Below are 21,079 nucleotides of genomic sequence, written 5' to 3'. Positions count from 1 at the left end.
TTGCATTTAAGTCCAGCAATACATGAGAACCAGAGCACCAGACTGGCAGTGTACTCTGCTTTCATAATTTGGATCTCTCTCTTCCCCTGAACTTTCCATTGCCACCAACTTGGCCTCAGCATTGGCAATATCTACTCATGAGGATGGTGGCAACATAGATGCAGGCCTAAGACTTTCTTTTGGCACCATCTTCCTGGTCTGCCACCATATAAGTTCATTTTGCAGACACTCATTGTCTGCATTCTGCTTTCAGTTTAGAGTCTGCTTTCTAAAATTGCTTCTCTGGCTCATCAAATGCTGTACAGCGAGGGCTGCAGCTCTTATTAATGCTCTCAACCCCATTTCTATCCCTTGCCAATGGTTCATTTTCCCACTTCAATTCTGTTCTTTTCACCCCCACTTAATACCACCCTCTATATCCTAGTCACATAGATATTTATTTATACAGTCTCTCTAGAAAAAAGAAAAGGAGTACTTGTGGCACCTTAGAGACTAACCAATTTATTTGAGCATAAGCTTTCATGAGATACAGCTCACTTCATCGGATGCATACTGATGATGTATGCATCCGATGAAGTGAGCTGTAGCTCACGAAAGCTTATGCTCAAATAAATTGGTTAGTCTCTAAGGTACCACAAGTACTCCTTTTCTTTTTGCGAATACAGACTAACACGGCTGTTACTCTGAAACCAGTCTCTCTAGAGTAAGTGTTTGTGTTGGGTAGCCTGTAGCCTTCATAATCTGATTAGTGTAGGCATTCATTGATCAGTGGACAAGCAGATTAGAGTCACCTGAAAGCCGGTCAGTCTCTGCTGTAACCATTTTATCACAGCAGTGAAGGGACATGCTTTCTGGAAAACAGCTTGGTTTTGTTCCTGCCACTGTTCAGTCCAGTGTGAGTGGGGCCACAATACGTAGTTTAGTGGATGACAAGCTTTCAGGTAGGAGATTTTTCCCTCTGTTTGCATTTGCTTAGTAGGTTGTTTCTTTTTACATCTTAGAGTGACCTCTCTTGGACAATAATCTTTAAACGAGGTTATCACTGATTATTCCGCAGTCAGCCTCTTTGAAGCCTAAGTGAAATCCTGCATATTTGTGTCACAGAAATATATATTTCTGCCTGAGGTACATGAAGTATAATGTTGTACTTGTATAATGTTGACATTGGTTACAGATGTGCAGAGGTGTAGCTTTATCTGAAAGCATGATTGTCTAATGTGGTGTAACTGGTAGAGGCAATAGAAGATTTTTAAGAATATACAGATCAGTCATGTTAAACATTAAAAAGTTATACTGAGCTATTAATCTAGGAAGCCTCCTTGGCCACCTAAGGCTACAGGACTAGCTGTGAAAGAACATATTTTTGTTGCCTTAATGATCAGAACTAATGTAGTCATCCATGTATTTTAGCAGTGTCTTAGTGTTAATATTCCAGCCCTCTATTTATGTGTTTCGCTTACAGCTGCAAGCCTTGTAGGATTAAGCGTCCTTTTAAACAAATTCCCATCTCTTGACACCCAAGGTCCAAACATGGAACACAAAATGCAGGCTAGAAATCAAAAATGAGGGACAAAAGTGAAACACATGAGCAAGTTTTAAATGATGTAGGACTCATTCTATCAGCATGAATGATGTTTTCTAAAGACAGTTTAATGACGTAAACAATTTCCAGGAAAAGTGGAACTAAATTTGTATGGAAATGAGGGATGTCTGTGTTCAGAAGGAACAAAAGCTGAAAAGTAGGAATTACATGAATATTTCTTGTAAAAGCTCAACTTTGTTTTTCTATGTACACTCAGTGTGTAGTTAATTAAAAAACCCATCTAAATCTGATGGTATTCTCACCATATAAGATGGTCAAATGCTGTGATTTCCTACTATTGGGACAGAGAACAGATATTATTTGCAGTGTAGTTATAGCCATGTTGGGCCCAGGATATTAGAGAGACAAGGTGGGTAAAGTAATATCTTTTATTGGTCAACTTCTGTTGGTGAGAGAGACCAGCTTACACAGAACTCTTCAGCTCTGGGAAAGGTACTCAGACTGTCACCGAATTACAGTCACCTTTGGAACAATCCTGCATTGGCAGGGAGATGGACTGAGTGCTCAAATAGGCCTTTTCATCTCTGACTTCCAGCCTCACAGAAGTGTCCCATTCTTTTGTCAAACAGTCTATGCTGAACAAAATGCAATCACCAAAATATGTTTAAAAAAACAATGTTGATAAAATATGTATAAATTAGTTTAAAAACAAGGTCACACTGTGATCATAAAAAAGTTTCCTAAAGTAGTGGATGTGGACTAGTTAACTGGTTGTAAATCAAAAAGTCATTCTGCTAAAACCATCTCTGTGAAATTAGCCTGATTTTATAAAGCTCTTCAGAAAGTACTGTTGTGCATATGGATTCAGAACAGGTGTGATATGGCTTGTCAGGAAGACCTTGGCAGGAGAAATCAATAGGAGCTGCAGGTGTTCAGCACTTCAGAAAATTAGACCCTAAGCACCTGAGAATAGGATGCAATTTGTATTTAATAGAATTAAAATGGGCTTGGATTTTAACTCTAAACCTCATAATTGTACAAACTAATTCTTTGTACTTTTAATGCTTGTTGAAATTCTAGCTGAAGCTATGAATTCACCCTTCCTGTGATATACACTGGAACGTACTTTCAGTCTAACTGTATTGAACTTCACATCCACAAGCAAATGGCTTCCCAGACCAGCCTGTGGTTATTATATACTTGTGCTCATGAGATAGCCTTGTTGCCTCTATATATGTGAGTGAATGGGAAAGAGAAAACCAATCACATGCTTCAGTCCTCTGCATGGCATCCATCCTGGTTCCCATTGCTTGAGGCCACTCATGAGACCGACTTTGACATCTACAAGCTATGCCAAACAATTACAGAACAGGTACAATCATTAGGTGAGCAATTACATAATGGTTAAAATGGTTAGCTGAGCATTTGTAGTCCATTGGGTTAATGTAAAAAGAAAAGGAGTACTTGTGGCACCTTAGAGACTAACCAATTTATTTGAGCATAAGCTTTTGTGAGCTACAGCTCACTTCATCGGATGCATACTGTGGAAAATACAGAAGATGTTCTTATACATACAAACCATGAAAAAATGGGTGTTTACCACTACAAAAGGTTTTCTCTCCCCCCACCCCACTCTCCTGCTGGTAATAGCTTATCTAAAGTGATCATTCTCCTTACAATGTGTATGATAATCAAGGTGGGTCATTTCCAGCACAAATCCAGGGTTTAACAAGAACGTCTGAGGAAGTGGCGGGGGGGAGGAAAAAACAAGGGGAAATAGGTTACCTAGCATAATGACTTAGCCACTCCCAGTCTCTATTCAAGTCTAAGTTAATTGTATGCAATTTGCAAATGAATTCCAATTGAACAGTCTCTCGCTGGAGTCTGGTTTTGAAGTTTTTCTGATGTAATATCGCAACTTTCATGTCTGTAATCGCGTGACCAGAGAGATTGAAGTGTTCTCCGACTGGTTTATGAATGTTATAATTCTTGACGTCTGATTTGTGTCCATTTATTCTTTTACGTAGAGACTGTCCATTTTGACCAATGTACATGGCAGAGGGGCATTGCTGGCACATGATGGCATATATCACATTGGTGGATGTGCAGGTGAACGAGCCTCTGATAGTGTGGCTGATGTTATTAGGCCCTGTGATGGTGTTCCCTGAATAGATATGTGGGCACAGTTGGCAACGAGCTTTGTTACAAGGATAGGTTCCTGGGTTAGTGGTTCTGTTGTGTGGTATGTGGTTGCTGGTGAGTATTCGCTTCAGGTTGGGGGGCTGTCTGTAGGCAAGGACTGGCCTGTCTCCCAAGATTTGTGAGAGTGATGGGTCATCCATCAGGATAGGTTGTAGATCCTTAATAATGCGTTGGAGGGGTTTTAGTTGGGGGCTGAAGGTGACGGCTAGTGGCGTTTTGTTATTTTCTTTGTTAGGCCTGTCCTGTAGTAGGTGACTTCTGGGAACTCTTCTGGCTCTATCAGAAGTCACCTACTACTGCAACGCTGGTTACAACAGTGCTATGTGAACGCTTGTTCTTACTTTCAGATGACATTGTAAACAAGAAGAAGGCAGCATTATCACCTGCAAATGCAAACAAACTTGTTTGTCTGAACAATTGGCTGAACAAGTAGGACTGAGTGGACTTGTTGGCTCTAAAGTTTTACATTGTTTTTGTTTTTGAGTGCAGTTTTTTTTGTACATAATTCTACATTTGTAAGTTCAACTTTCATGATAAAGAGATTGCATGACAGTACTTTGTATTAGGTGAATTGAAAAATACTATTTTTTACAGTGCAAATATTTAATAAAAAATACGAAGTGAGCACTGTACACTTTGTATTGTGTTGTAATTGAAATCAATATATTGAAAAATGTAGAAAACATCAAAAAATATTTAAATGTTATTCTATTAACAGTGTGATTAATCACAATTAATGTTTTTAATCGCTTGACAGCCCTAGTTGCTACGTGTACAAGGAGGGCAGTATTAAACAGGTCCCTGAGGTGAACTGAGAGCCAAATGGATAGTTTTGAGGCTAGGGTAATGTGAGTATGCTGCTTTGTATCTATGAGGAGCTTTCTGTACATACTGATATCCTGGAGTGGAGGCCTGGGGAGTCTAGAGAGAGAGAGAGAGAGTCAGGGGACAGTATATGAAGGTGTAAGCGAGGATATCTGCAGAAATGGCACTAGACCAGTGGTGGGCATGAGCAAAGTTGCCGGGGTGAGAAGAAAAGAAAGTTCAGGATCAATGGTTGCATCAAGTTTATGGACAGAGGAGGTGAATGGGCGATTTGAGTTTAGGGAAACTGAAGCGATGGAGGGACACGTGAGGATGCTTCTCTTGACCAAGACTTTTGTCTTTGAGTCAACTAGCTAAAGGGAAAAGGCTCAAAGTGATACATGCATCAGACAGATTGTGGGGGTAAATATGGAGCAGAGAGCAGTAATGGGGGGTGCTTTGAAGGGACCCCTCAGCAGTGCACAGCCAGTAAAGAAATCTTTTGGATTGTGTTAAGGTCACTTTTGAGGTTCAGAGCTGAAATACTGCATTTCTGACTGACTAATTCTCTGAAAGTTCATGTCCACAATGCTGCTATTTTACAAATGTTTTAGGAGCTCTGGAAAACTGCTAACTGAATTCCTAGAACAACAAAGCACCAACTGTTTGGGCCCTAGAGATGGTCTCCACTATCCAGTCAAGACCTAGAATCCCATGTTCCATTGGAGTGGGGTCAGATCAGGCCAAAGATGATAGGCAGAGCTCTCCTGCCTGCTCAGCGAGAATGTATAGCTAAGGGACCACACAACGCTGTGGTGTAAAGTCTGTGGTCCCATTCGGTAAAGCACCTAAGTATGTGCTTCAGTCAATTCTTAATCAGGAAGGCCCTTATGAATGTGATTCCATAGTTTGCTGAACCAAGATTTTCATCAGGAGGAGTTGGGAATGATCAAGTTACTTATGGTGACACAGCCAACTGTGTATTAGGGAGGTCATCTAGCCTTCTGTACCACACTATCATTCTATATATGCCAGAAGTGTTACAGAAACACTAGATTTTGTGGGTGTATAGAAAGGTTTGTATCCCCCATCCTTCACTTGTGATGCTAGGTGTCTGAATTACCATCAGACCAGCTACACAGATCTCAGAGGGAGCTATATAATAATTCTTTAAAATTGAGCTCAAATAGTTTTTCTATACCTACAAATGATGTGATTTAAAGTCCGTTATTTCAGGAATTTCCAGGGCTGGAAGCGAGTTTCTTATTTTACTGAGGTGCTATGAATTTCTCATTTTCCAGTAGTCAAATGCAACCCCCATTTTTAGCCCTGCAGCACTGCGAGATATGAGTAAAACTTGTGACATTTTTATGTATAGAAAAGTTGGTACTGGTACATGACTGAAAATTTTGTGGCTCCATTTAACCCTGCAGACCTGTCACACAGCCAGTTTTCCCCTCAATTTGGGCAAGTTGCATCACCTATCTGTGCCTCAGTTTCCCCAGCTGCAAAATTAGGATAATGACAATGACCTCCTTTGTAAAGTGCTTTGAGATCTGCAGGTGAACAGCACCGTATATGCACTAGGTAGATAACTCCATACCAAATCTGATCAGAGATTGAACCAAGGGGCACTTTGAGAATTGAAATAGAACAACAGGATTGTACTAGGTCATTTGGATATTCCTTTGAAAACAAAGGCACAAACCTACTATTAGTAGAAACCTGTATCCTTAACTAGTTGCTGCAGGATGAAATTCACCTCACCCAAAACCTGAATGTTGGACTACTGTGCAGGTGGTGTGCATTGAGGTTAGGCAGGAGTAATGCACAAACCCCTTTCTGCCACCCTTGTGCAAAGTTCTGAGGCCACTGGATTGGTGTAAGCATGGATCTGCAGCCCTCCCATAGTCAGCCCTGAGCCAGCCCCAGAGCTGAGTGCAGTAAACATTTAAGGCAGCCAACCATGTGAAATTATTCTGGTAGCAGAACACCAAATCAACACAGTCCCTATGCTTGGCTTAAGTAGTGCTAAGCATCTTATGCTGCTCTCCACACCATGGACAAATTTTGCCCATAGGGTGGAAGAAACACTACAGCATCTCCAAAAATATTTATAAGACACGTACTGGCTAATGCGGTCCAATTAGGCAAGTATGCTTTTTTCCTGCATTCAGTAATTTCAATATTTTAACACCTATTTATTACCATTCTTTGAGGATCTTATTGTTTTATAAACATTAAGCCTAATACTTCTCTGAAGGCAGTGTTTATCCATTTTACAGTTGGAGGAATGTAAGGCAGAAAGAGATTAAGTGACTTACTGTAGGTCAACAGTGGGTGAAAGTGGCAGAGCTAGGGAATAAAGCCTAGAAAGCTTGTACAGTTGTATTTCATGGGAAGTATTTCCGTGTAGCTTCAAGCTAACCAGGCATTCCTCCAATTTGCAGTTGCATTGAAGATCATAGAACGTGTGGCGTGTTACTCACTCTTTGGATGGATAACCCTGGATCTTGGTGTGTTCTTAGTCCTATTCAGTTTTCAAATTAAGAACCAATTGACTGTAAGCAAGGTCACTATAATTCTATATCATCTTTACAGAACATAAATGCCAAATAAGCCAACAATCCAGTTAGTCTGGTGTCACATCTCTGATGGTGGCTAACCTAGACGTTGTGGATTAAAAAGTAAAACTTCTATAATATACCTGGAGAATTTTTTTCCTGAGCCCAACCCTTTTTTCCTGAGGGTTATTAGCTCATGTAATTTTGTCCCTGTTTAACTCCAAACACTCTCTTTTAAGTTATTCTTAAAAGTTACTCTTGTCTTGATATTCTGTGACAGTAAATATCACAGATTGAGGTGACCTATTTTAGTTTTGCTACAGCTAACAGGTCCATTCTGTTCTGTCCATACATATAGCTCCTATTGTCACTAATGGGAGAAGTGTGCCTAAATCGCCACACATCAAGACTAAACACTTTTTTAATAGCCAAATTCTGCCATCAGTTACACCGCTGTAAATGCTGTATCTTAAACTGAGGTGGCATAGGTGGTAACTGAGAGCAAAAATCCTGCCCCAAAGATCTGATATTTAAATCTGGCACTCCATTAAATGCAGGCGTAAGTGATGGGAGTTGGGTGTCTAAAGGAAACTGTCATGTCACTGGTTTCAGAGTGGTAGCCGTGTTAGTCTGTATGAGCAAAAACAACGAGGAGTCCTTGTGGCACCTTAAAGACTAACAAATTTATTTGGGCATAAGCTTTCATGGGCTAGAACCCACTTCATCATGCATCTGATGAAGTGGATTCTAGCCCACGAAAGCTTATGCCCAAATAAATTTGTTAAGTCTCTAAGGTGCCACAAGGACTCCTCATTGTTTTTGTCATTTCCCTAGATCTTTAACTGCCATTGCATGTACATGCTACATAGCAGACAAAACATGGGCTTCTTTAAAAGCAAAATTGGCCTGAAGTACCCTAAGCACACAGAGATTTGATTATTTCTTGTGGTGGTTTTAACCAAATTTGCAAGTTGTGCAAAACTTGCAGAGAATGTGTTGACCACATGAATTTAGGTCTAAGACAGAAAAATGCCTTTTAGGAAGAATGAGGGACAAATTAGATGAATGTCAACCCATACCAATTTTCTATGTAATCAGCCCTCTTTTTTATTGAGTTGACAGCTGTGTTAATCTGCGACCTGCTAACAGCTGGTGATATTTACATTGGAAATAGAAAGGAGTTCCACCTTCCTGTGTAAGTGTGTAATTCCAGCTGATGGCTGAGGAGGCTGCTACAGAACTTTAACTGTACATGTGTGTGAATCTGTGTCGGAGAGATGTTAGTGGAAACTGCAGCTTCGTTGTCTGAGTTTGCTCACAAGGAGCGATTTCTGGAGTTAAGTCTTCTCTTCAGCTCAGTTGATTTATTAGCCTTTGAGCCAAAACAATATTTAAACACCATAAATGGTAAACACTGCTCAGAGAGTCCCTACCGGGGGGTCAGGCTAGGCATTATTTGTCTGCTTTGCCATATGACTCTGGCAAACAGATTCCTCTGGTATAATTAAGTCTTTTATAAGACTAAACAGTAGGTTTGCAGCATTCCGCGTACAAGGCAGCAAACACTTCATTCTTTGCATATCCTTGACTGTAACTGGCTTCAGGCCTGATCCTGTGACAAACTGAGCATCCTGAAGTTGCAGTGATTTCAGTGGGGGTTGATAGCTCTCTGCTCCTCACAGGGAAGTGGCCCTGTGTGTGTACTTTTATGCCCACTTAGAGTATTGAGAATAGAAGGAATGTTTGTTGCCACTGAACACCAAGAATATTAAAATTGCCATAGCCAAACAGACCAGTAGCCCATTTAATTGGCACTCTGTTCCCTACTCTGTTCCCAATAGCAGCTAACTAAAGTTGCAGTGGAGGGCTTTATGCTAATTATGCAAAACCATATGAAAGAGGGAATTCCTTCCTGACCTCGTTTAGTGATCTGTTTGTCCTCTGAAGCATGATGATTGATTAGACCCACTAAAAATTCCTGGCCCCATTAATATCAATGGCAAAACTCCCAAATAGGATTTTACCCATTTTTCTCAACTTTGTGTGGTTTACAAATCCTACAGATTGGCTGAAGGGAGACGGCAGCTTACCTTAAAATTCTGGAATTTTAGGGTGTATTTTTAAGGGACCAGGACTCCGCCTCTCTTTCTGATAGGCACAGTTTCTGCCTACCAAAATGGAACAGGGGCACAAGTCTAACTACTCCAATTTGTGCTCAAAATTCATTTGGGATTACCACTAGTATCCCCAGATGAACTCCCTATTAGCTGTGTTGGTTCTGCAGGCCTCACAAGAGTAAAAGAAGAAAAGGCCTCACAAAAGTAAAAGAAAAAAACTTTTTTTGGCCCTGAAATCAGCCCAAGTGACTAATTATAACATGAGAGAAGAGCCACATACAAGTCATTTATATATAGTCCCTTTTTTTAGAGTACAGCCATGCTTAAAGACTTGATATGCTAGAAGATTACTTTCCTAGGCAGGAACAACAGGGATTGACACAAAAGTCAATATTCCAGTGCTACGAATACTGCGAACTATCGCAATGTACATTTCTAAGGATTGCTGTAAGTGAAGCCAAACTTTGTTTTTTTAGGAGATAACATTTAGCAGTTACCTATTGTAGGTAGAGACAAGGTGGAACCAAGGTGCCATCTCTGATCATGTTCAAGCTTTGAAAAAGATTGGATCCAAATCCTCCCATGTGCCTCAATGTAACTTTGGTGCCAGACTTAGGAATCAAAAGGCCATGGTCTGCTTAGTGATGTTTGTTTTTCTTCTCTCATGTATATTTTCCATATTAGAAGAGATTTGTTTGTAGCATGTTTTCAGACAAATGTCTGAATATATATATAAATAAATTACACAACTGGCATGTAGTAGGTTTACCCACTCTATAGTGCAGCATGAATTTCTCATTAATTTTCTCTTGCAAGTATTAGGTTCACCAGTGGCACTATTTGCAAATATTTAATAATAAAACAATAAATGTGGGTTCCTCAATTTACCCTTCTGTAATATGGATCTACTAATTGAAGATGCACTCAAACCATAGAGTTCTGATACAGATCTAGACTTTCCCTAAGTCCAAGTGTGTTTTGGCTAGATTTTTAGAAGTCTAGTAATAATAATTTACAATGTACAGAGATGTGGAGGTTCAATTAATGTAAAGCACTGTTGCAATCTGAAATCAAAAGAAGTGATAGAATTGCAAAGTATTATTCATCAGAGTAGGTGTTTTTATAGGCAGTAAAGAATCGGCGCAGCAGCTATAGAGAGCTGAATTACATAGTGTTGATTATTTATGCCCGCAAACAAATGAGGACAGAATAGAAATTGTATACCTGTGCATGAAAGGCCATGGATCTCTTTCCTGTCCTTTTCCAAAAATGCTAGGACCCTGCCTGTCTAGTAGGAAGTCAGAAGCATTTGAACTTTGTCTCTAATCTCTCTGGATTTAATGCACTCGATGGCTGTTCTTTTAATAAATAAAGAATTGGATGCCTGTTAAAGTGGCTTTTTCTAATCAAAAGTGAATCATTATGGGAGAGGAAACACTGTGGGAAAATCCTATATTACTCCTGCTTGGTATAAGATACATGTGGGTGTATAATGTAGCCTTCAAATGCCTCCCTTTCTGTTTCTAGTCTTCCAGGCCAAGGACTGTGCTCTTTGGACTGATAATTATGGAATCTATTTGTTTTCCCTCTGGGCTCTGCATCCTATTACTCTGTTTCCCAAGGATCTTAAGTTTTAAAACCACAAGGAAGAGATAAATGCAGGAATTGCATGATTTATATATATATATATATATATAATAAAATATCCATCCACCACAGTTCATAAAGGGTTGATCCAAAGCCCACTAAAATCATAGGGAGTCTTTCTATTGAATTCAATGAGCTTCAGATCAAAACTGGTTTTAAGACATCAGCAAGAATTGTTAAGCTCTATGCATAGGAGGAAGATCAGTACTTTTAGACTGGGAATTTCAATGGAGCCTAAGGGAGTTCACCACCAAAATCTTATTGATAATCAATAGTCTCTTTGAAAATCCAGAGTTAATTCAAGGGATAGCATAGACTATACTGTCCTGCATTATTTGGTCTCCTGTATGAAGCAAACAGCTGTTGTTAAACTGGTGCCTATTTTTATAAATTACAGTAAAATATCCCAGCTGTTAAACTGATTACATTTTTAAAAACAGATTTATAAAATTTGCCTTAATGCTTCATCAGACCATTTACCCATCTGTTTAACCATCTTGATTGCTAGCACTTGGGATGGATTGTAAAGACATAATTCAGGAGTGCTGAGTGCAGCAACTGTGCTGAAATTCATTAAAAAAAATAAACATCCCACAGTTCAATAGGTTATTTTTATCATCATGACAATTTTCTCATGTGATAGCTTCTGGCTTTTTACTCTTAAACTAAATCTAGGGCTGATAAAGCAACAGAACAGTGAATCAGAAAAAATGGAGGAGAGAAGTCAGAAGGATGTAGTTTGTTGTAATGCTTAACTCTAGCTGAGGTTGAGGTTACTGCATTTCACATTTGGTGCATCAAGGCTAGGAGTGCAGGCAGAAATGGGGATAAATTAGGGCCTTCATCCAAAACCTCGAACCAACCTTTGTTGAGGTTCCAGATTTTTCAATTAACTCTTTTCCCATTTGACTGCCTCTCTACCTCTGGCACCAGAAATGCCCAAAAAATGTCATAGGAGAAGTTGTTCCTGCCAGAAGTTTAGTGAGACACTGCTCTCATAAGATTTCCAGTCTGATTTCTGAAAAGGAAGCAGTTCAAAGAAGCATCTGAACTCCTGGGTTAATATGGCAGAAAGGGCTTGGGGGAAGGGGTCTGTGAGAAAGAAATCCCAAGCCACCCCAAGACCTGCCTCTTGTTGTAGAGGGTGTGCTGTCAACCCTTTGTTCTTGAGTATTATGTTTCTCTTGTCCCGGCCCCGCCCCCACCCTCCCCTTATTCAAGTGTTTGGAAAGTCACTAGTTCAATTCCCAATGCCATGTCTGTGGTTAGTTGGTGACTGGTGGTGGTATGAGTGGGTGTAGTCTGCATTTGTGGGTTGTTAAATCCTGAGATTACTCCAAGGACTCAGTGCAAGCTGTCACTCTTTTTCCAAGAGAAAAAAACTCAGTCAAAATACTTAGCTAAATATTTTCAATACACGGTGGAAACATATAGTGCCTATATACTTTCATCATAAATGGGCACGAGTTATTTATTTAACCTGTCATTATAGAGGCCCTGTTAATGTTTTATCTTTTTTCATAAAAACATCACAAGACATTTTGGAAGCATAATCTACGCAAGGTGAAATAATGTGTGTGAAACTGAAGAAAATAGGTTTTCTTCCAAAGTAAGTTAGGAAAATACTTGTGCAGCCTTGCTAACAAGTCATGAAGTATTAGAATGCAGTCTGCAGCAGGTTTTAAGTTACTGTAATGCATTATTGTTTCCAGTGTTGTAGCCATGTTGTTCCCAGGATATTAGAGAGACAAGGTGAGCGAGGGAATATCTTGTATTGGACCAACTTCTGTTGGAGAGAGAGACAAGCTTTCAAGCTTACACAGAGACTTGAAGAAGAGCTGGTCCAATACAAGATATTACCTCGTCAACCTTGTACTGCAATATGTGATTTACAAAAGGAGAGCTGGGTAATGATTAAGGCCCAGATCCTGCAATTTAATCCTCCAGCACAAGCATGCTGCATGAGTAAAGCATTCCACTCTAGCACATCACGTTGTAAAGTTGGATCCCAAAATAAGAAAGTGTGGCTTTAGACTAAGAGCCGGCGATACAGCAAGAGAACACCCATATTGTCAGAGTCTAGTGTTCATTAGCAGTCACAGCTTTGTCAGCATATCCATTCAATTTTCCTAAGCATAATTAATATCCAGTGTCTTGTGTCCTTTTTAGAGGATGGGACATTACATGGAATAAGTGGTCATGGTTTCCTTTTAAACAGATGGTGTTTAAAATCCAGAATTTAAGTCTCTAAAAGAAGACATTTTCAAGTTTAGAAATAAATGGCAATGATGATAACCTGCTTTAAAATACCAGTGCGTGCAGCACACTGTGTTTGAACAGGAATAGCTTAAAATCAGATTGTGCTTTGTAAGACACATCGTTGGTGGTGGGGGGGGGGGTTAAATCAGTTTTGTTAGTGCTGTGTGTGTGTCTGAAAAAAGTATGTTCCGGTTTCTTTGTAGTCAGTCTCTTCAGCCGTTCATTTACTGCACTCTAATTAGATTGTAAGCCCAGGGGCAGGGGCTGTTTTTTGGTTCTGTGTTTGTACAATATCTAGTACAGTTGGGTCCTGGTTATGACTAGAGCCCCTAGGCACTATGGTCATACGACTACTAGGTGTCATAATTTGAATGGGAATACTAGTTATCTTAGCCATGATTGAAAACATTTGGTTTGTTCAGTCTGGAGAAGAGAATTGTAAATGTGGGGGGCCGCATGATAAAAGTCTTCAGTACATTAAGAAGTTGTCATAAAGAGGAGGGTGATAAATTGCTCTCCTTATCCACTGAAGACAGGACAAAAAGTAATGGGCTTAAATTGCAGCAAGGGATATTTAGGTTAGCCATTAGGAAAAAAATCCTAAATGTAAGGCTAGTCAAGCACTGGAACAAGGGAGGTTGTAGAATCTCGGTCATTGGAAGTTTTTAAGAACAGGCAAACACCTGTGCGCGATGGTCTAGACAATACTTAGTCTTGCTTCAGTGTAAGAGACTGGACGAGATGGCCTGCTGAGGTCTCTTCCAGTCTCACATTTCTATGATTCTTTGATTGCACTTTTCATTTCCTATGGAATTCTCCCTCAGAACAGATGCAATTAGGAGCTATTCGAGCACTGTCAGGGTCTCATAAATGCTCACATCCATTGCTACAGAGCTGCCTTCCCTGCCATATGCGCAGTCTAACAAGCGTAAGCATCAGAAAAGTGTCATTTCCACTACTGGGTCATAAAATATAATGAGAAATTAAGTAGTGGACTATTTAAAGTAAATCTGAAAGGCTTAATACATTCTTAAGGAGAAGTTTAAAACAATATCTGTGTATTGATACAGAACATGTTTATAAGGATAGGAATGTCTCCCTAGAGGTTATAATATACACAGTGTCTTTCTTTCTGCGCCTGACGAGACACTGCTCAGCTTTAGAAATGCCCCCCAATGATATTCAGCCTAATTTTTCATGTCCATAATTTCATCCCATTTCCTCCTTATCCCACCTTCATAATTCTTCTCCCTCACTAGTTTATACCCTTTTACGCTTTCCCTTCCAGCTCTTTTATTGAGCTAAACATTGTTTAAATACCTTTATGCTTTCTGTAATGGTGAAATTCACCTCTGTGTAGAGATTGGTACAAGCCTAAGCACTGCTTAAATTCAACCTACACCTTGTATGAGATTTAAGCGGTGCTTAGCTCTCTGCACTTCACCTTAAAGTGTCAGGTATTATTGGTCAGCATTGGCCAGTCACGATGGCAGATTGCTGTTTAGATCTTGATCCTGCAAGTTGCTATGAATGGGGAGAGCCTTCCTTCCACACACAGCCCAAGTGAAGTCGTCAACGCTGCATGTGTATGGTGGGGTTCATCTGCTTGGAACAACTTGCAAAACTGGAGCCTAAACATATAATCACTCTTTTTGTTATAATTAAGACGTAATTATTTGTAGGGGTTTGTTTGCTCTTCACCACTACTGCAGATGTCCTTTAACTTTGATACAGCTTTGTATAAACAGATGGTTTTATTCCAGTGCATAAAACATGCATTTTTGTGGTGCACATTCGGAGGAGTCAATGCTGCTTACATTGTTTTTGGGTTTTGTTTTTCACATATTCCATCTGCAGTGACTAAACCAGTTTATAACATATTCTGGGTATACTGTGTAGTGCTAGTCTCTTGAAAACAGAACAGAAATTCACCTGTTTTTAGATTATACAGAACAAGGGAGTCAAAGGTTCTAAATAAATGTCCTGGTCAGTCTTAGTGGAGTACTGTTAGTAACCATGCTGTTTTCACCCTTTGTGTTCTTCCTGCTCCTTCTTTTTTAGATTGCCTGTCCCTTTCCTCCTCTTTGCGTGCCTTTGTCCTTCTCTCTGTATTTGTAAAGTGTTAGGAGATGCTGGGATAAAGGGAATTCTAGAAGCATTATTTCTCAATGTCCTTTTTGGTCTCTGCTCTCCATTTCCTGTCCTATTTCTCTCTTCCTCCCCCCTTTTTAATGGCTGTTCTCCCCCCGATCTTTATTCCTTTGTATGTGGTGCTTTGCCAGGCATTAGAAATGTAGCAGAGGAAACTAGCTTGGATTGCACAATGCAGCCGTCCTTTTCCAGCACTTCCTTTCTCTAACATTCTCCATGAGTGAAGAATGAAATACGGGGGGAGCTAACAAACCCTGGTAGCTTGTTACTGGAGATGGCCTGAACCAAAAGCATGACCATTTTACCTATGTAATGCCACTCGCGCTGCAAATAGGTGCTAGATAAATGAAGCATGGTGGAAAACTAGGCATTTCAAAAACTAAACCCATTACATTCAGCTGCAGTAGGTTTGAGTTCCCACATTTCTTACCAAACAAGCTTCAATCTCTTGCTATCCATCCCTATGGAAAAACTTCCTATACCATAAGCCTCTGGGACAAAACCATTAGAAAAGGCTCCTCTTAGACAAAAATACTTTAGGGAGAATTAGGGCAAAAATCTCTTGGATGGGAACAGACACAAAAGAAGCTGTTCTTGTTTATGGAGGGCCATGAGTATGTGCTTGTCACTGTACAAGACAACACAATCTCTACCCTCAGCGAGCTCACAAGATAAATCAAACAGCAAGTGTTCCCAAGTGACTGACAGATATTTGATGGCTTGCTATATTTGGCCACCGCCAGTACATTGGCTCCATAAATGCACTTCCTCTGAGCTTTTGAGCAGAAGTACCTACCCTTATCTGATGCATCTGTCAGGATCTAGCCAAATAAGCTGATTTCACACCATATGAATCCCTCCAGACAGACTGTAGGAGGAGTCTCCAACAATCCTGGATAATTTTTAACTAAAGGAGCTGTAGTTTAGTTATATACCCTAAAGTAAGGCTAAACATAGCTCATCCTTCAGGGCATAAACCAATTGCCTCGGGGGCAGTAAGGAATCTTTCCATCATCACACATTTTGCTGAGTGTAATACAGGAGAGGGGTGAGGTGGGTTTCCATATTCCACTATGAATTTAGCACTCATGAAAGGAACTGGATTGTCAGCTGTGGAGACAAAGTCTCTGCATAAGGACAGGTGTATTAAGGAAAATGAGTTTAAATGTCTCCATGCTATCCTGCCAATATACCTGAACTCTGAGCTGGGAGGATTGGGGGAGGGAGGACACTTCAGTCAAAACTTTCACTCAGTCTTTGGCCTCTCTTCTGAGGCTGCCAACAGGAGAGACAGCCATGTTGGTGGTGGGTTTTGGTGACGTGTATACCTGTCTAAGAACTGGACTGAGACCACCCAACTGAAATCACCCTGAGTCGAAGAGCAGCTAAAATGCATTGAGAGAGTTTCCAGTAAGAGACCTGTCTGTTTTTCCATTGATTCCACAGAAAAGAAAAGCAGCAAGAAAGTGGAAAGCACACAGTCTGTTCAGACAAACAACGCCTTTGCACCAGTCTTCCTTAAAGGCCTGACTGACCTCAAGGTCATGGATGGAAGCCAAGTAATAATGACTGTGGAAGTATCAGGTGAGTAACAAAGTATCAGCATTATTTAAAAGAAAAACCTTGGATGCTAGACCTACCAAATAATTAAAATGTGTAGTGTTTGCCTTTTATGTCTTACTGAGAGAGACTTTGTAATTAAATATAATGCTTCAAGGAGCCAATTTTAACAAAGTAAAAATTAGGGTTGTCTGGACTGAGCCTGAAGGTGGATGAACACTGTCTATTGTTAGTGTTCAGATCTGCAGAAGGATCTCTTTATTGTAATAAGCAGAATAATATCAACTCCTTGTTGTTAAACTGAAATTAAGTCTTGAAGGGCTCATAATAGCCTGTGCTGTGAACCAGACAAGATTGAACTGCTGTCAGCTGGTGCAAGATTAGTGCTGTAGAAGAGAGATCAGCCCTAGTATGAACTTTGGTAACACAAATCTCTGGCAGCTAACTTTGATCAGAGGATCTAAAATGTCATTTTATAGCTCACACCTTTATTATTTTATATCTCCAAAAGAGCTGTACTAAAAAATACTCAACGTTACCTCCTATCACAGACATCTCCATTGATATCCATGGCTCTTTGATTCCCTTACTCACACTGAGTAGTACCTTACTATTGAGCAGTCCTATTTAGTCCATATGGGATGGTGCAAGGGGTAAAGTACTGCCCAGTGTGAGTAAGGGTCTCACCTGCTTGACCCAGAGTTGAACTATTAAACAAACAAACCCCAAGCCTACCACCTTTTGGCTAAGATCTTCCCTATGGAGCAACCAACATCTCATGGAAAACCTTCTACTGGAAATAATTTTGCCTGTTACAATAATTCGAGAAGGTGACTGGGAAACAGCCTTTTGGACAAAAGTTGTCATTGTACTTTGTGCTCTCACCGGGGACCTCTCGTTTAAGCTAGCATCTGTTTCTTTTGGTGTTCATCTGCTGCTTCTTCAAGTAGATGCAGCTGTGTATTCCACTCAGGATCCAGCACACTGGAGCCAGAGAGTTTTGCCTTGCAGTACCCTTAGGAGGCAGTGCTCAATACCCCTCCCCTGGCTATATGAGGCAGCACCACCTCAACCCCCCTCAGTTCCTTCTTACTGCGTGTGGCTAGAGTCACAGCTGTGTGGTTCTTAACTTCATAAACTCTCTCTCTATAGTTGAGAGACTTTTCTAGTTGTATATAGTTAGTTCCCTTAGTTTTAGTGTTGGTTGAGATTTAGTGTGAATTACCTTTAGTTAAGTATTTCCCTAGTGATACCCTCATTGTCTGTTGGGGGGCGGGGGGAGAGTAATACTCATGTACAATGCTTGCTGTACTTGGGCAAGGCCCATGTCAGGGAGTGGTGGTCAATTTGTAAATCATCCACAAAATGGACTCAGGTGGCTAGGGAACTTTGCAGGCCACATGGCCCGCTTCAACACCAAGGCCTATATCAGATTGAAGGTCGCCCTCAGGTTCTGAAACTGCTGCTGTTTTGCACTCTGGATCTAGTGCTTCACTGAAGAGATGGAGGAGCTGATTCCCCCCCTCAAGTGCACCAAGGAAAAGTTTGCATAAGGCCAATTGAGACCACTCCAGATCTCATGGAGACTCTTCTCTTCCAGAAAGAGCATGGACCCACCCAGTATTATTGCCAGCATGCAGGGTGGAGCAGGTCCCTTTCACCACTCCCCGGTACTGTGTAGGGAGGTTAGAGACCCTGTACTGTCTACTCCAGTTCCAGCTCTGGAGTCTCTGTTGTCTGGTACCTATAAGGGTGACGTCGGCAGCAGCTGTTTCCATGCTGGTGGCATATCAGGCTGCAGTGGGCCTCCTCTGCCTTTCTGTCCTGAGCTCTGCCTTGGTCCAGAACTGTTCCAAGGCTAACCTAGTTTATAGCCCTGGTGGCTGGGTGGGCGACTGAACTGCTGTCTGTTGGCACTGCACCCCCGTGTTTCCCTTCTGCATCCTGTGGAAGTGGGGTAGTGCCAGGCTCAGGACCTCCTCAGCACCAGGAAACTCCTTGTTACTGTGCTGTGCTCAGTGCCACCAGTGTTACTGGGGCAGCACTTGCCACCCTCCACTTCATCACTGTCAGCTGCATTGTTACCACTCCTGGCACCCATGGGACACTCAGCTGAAGAGGTCGCACTCCCTCAGCTTGCCCTAAGGTAAGATCACCAGGTAGATCAGTGGCAGGGACTGTTGATTTGATGCCTGGACCTGCAGCAGTTCAGCTTTCCCCTTACAGAGCCTCCAGAGTCATCCTGTCCAGGTTCATCAGTCCAAGAACAGGATCCAGCCTGCTTCAGTTAGTAGCCTCTTTTTTTTTTTTGTCTCCAGCTGATTCAACAGTGCCTGGCTCTTCCTTTCCTTTAGTGCCCAAGGACTTCAAGGCCAACCAGGACATTTTGCAGCACGTGGCTGCTTCCCTGGGCATTCAGGAGGAGGGACTGAAGGAGAATACCCATTGGTTGTTGGAGATCCTACAGCCGCCTGCCCTTGGGAGAGTGGTTCTCTCTATTAGCTATGTGCTCCTAGAGCCTGCAAAGATTCGTTGGAGCACGTCAGCTTTGGTACTCCCTCCTACAAAGGGCTTGAAGAAATGCTATTTTGTAGCAGAGCAGGGATTTGAGGGCATTTACTCCATCTGGCCCCAAATTCCCTGGTTGTAACTGCCATGAATGATAGAACCCGGCAGGGCAGATTTAAGTCCACTTCTAAGGACAAGGAGTAGAAAGATCTAAACCTCCTCTTCCCTGCAAATGTGGATTGTGAACCAGTAGGCACTGTTGTCCAAATAAGATTTTGTGAATTGGACGGCTGTGTCTAAGTTTGCAGAACAGTTGTCTGAAGCCTCCAAGGACAAGTTTCAGGGGTTCGTCACCAAAGGCTGTTTGGTGGCTAAGACATTGCAGTCCACACTGAATGTCAGACACTTCGACAAGAGTGATGGCCTCAGCAGGGGCATGAGAAGGGTGTCCTTGCTGGAGAATGTGTGCATTGCTCCCAACATGCAACAGACTAAGGAGGATTTGCCCTTCAACAGCTGAGTGCTTTTTTCAGACAAGATGGACAAGACTCCACTTCAAGGATTCTAGGGTTATGTTACATTTCTGGGAGGTGTATATTTCCCGCAGTGCAAAGGTGCCACTATGGAGGTCAACAGCAGCAACAATACTGTCTGCAACACACCTTTGAGCTGCCTGTCCCTTCCCCAAGACAATGGCTCTAACTCAGAAAGGGGCATAGGTCTCAGAAGAGAAAGTATTCAGGTCCGGGTTTGGCCAGTCAAAACGCCCCTCCCCTCTGATGCCCTGAGCTCCCATTTTTACTCTTTTGTCCAGAGCAATGGTCCAAGTCATCGCCTCTGTTCAGAACTGGCTGGCTAGCTATCACAATGCTTGGGGCTTGATTACCACTGACAGCTGGGTCCTAAGCACTATCAGATTAGTCTATGCCATCCAGTTTCTCTCTACCCCACCCTCTGTGGTCAGAGCAGGAGACCTCACTGCATATCAACGTCCTGGAGCTTCAAGCCATCTACAATACAGGTCATGCCTTTCTGGACTGTATGAGGGGCTCCATGGTTCACCTACGTACCAATACCACCACAATGTATTATGTCAGCAGGCAAGGGGGAGCAAAGGGAAGCACACTCTGGGGTGCTCTGCTAAAAGGCAATCAGGTTATGGCAGTTCTGCATTGAGGAGAGTATCACTCAATAGCTGATCACTTGCCTGGTGTCCAGAATCTCCTTGCAGACCATCTCAGCAGGAATCTTTTCCTGAGTCATGGGTGGTCCCTGAAGACAAGCATCGCACAGGTCATTTAGGAGCATGGGGCATTCCAGTGATCGACCTGTTTGCTACAAGGGACAACAGGCAGTGCTGTCTGTTCTGCTCTTGAGAGGGCCTCAGTCTGGGCTCCCCGACTGATGCCTTCTATCTCAGCTAGGAATCCGTTCTCTTGTACACTTTTCCCCCCGATCCCAATCATTCCACAGGTCATCCTCCAGCTGAAAGCAGATTGGGCCAAGTTCAACCTCATTGCCCTGGCATGGCTGAGGCAGTGTTGTTTCTCCGGCCTTCTTATGCTGGTGATTCAGCCTCCCATATCCCTTCCTCTCCATCCCAACCTACTCTAAAGAAAAAGTTACTTTACCACCACACCCAAAATAATTGGTCTAATGTGGTTTCTCAGTTTCATTTGAGCCAGGGAGTGTATTTACTTGTGTTCTTTCCTAAGCCACATTCA

The 21,079-nt window shown here is 41.7% G+C and overlaps 1 protein-coding gene across 4 annotated transcripts in view; it reads left to right on the top strand.

Annotated features, from left to right (window-relative positions):
• MYLK (myosin light chain kinase) overlaps nt 1-21,079 on the top strand; it is a 324,299-nt gene that overhangs the window by 195,941 nt on the left and 107,279 nt on the right. For all 4 annotated transcript variants that reach the window (XM_073305128.1, XM_073305127.1, XM_073305130.1 and 1 more), the window contains one exon: nt 16,734-16,871. In XM_073305128.1, the coding sequence (XP_073161229.1) occupies nt 16,734-16,871 (138 nt within the window). The remainder of the gene's footprint in view (nt 1-16,733; nt 16,872-21,079) is intronic.

The sequence above is a fragment of the Lepidochelys kempii genome, chromosome 11 (assembly GCF_965140265.1).
Source record: "Lepidochelys kempii isolate rLepKem1 chromosome 11, rLepKem1.hap2, whole genome shotgun sequence".
Lineage (NCBI taxonomy): Eukaryota > Metazoa > Chordata > Testudines > Cheloniidae > Lepidochelys > Lepidochelys kempii.
This window is presented reverse-complemented; position numbering and strand designations above follow the sequence as displayed.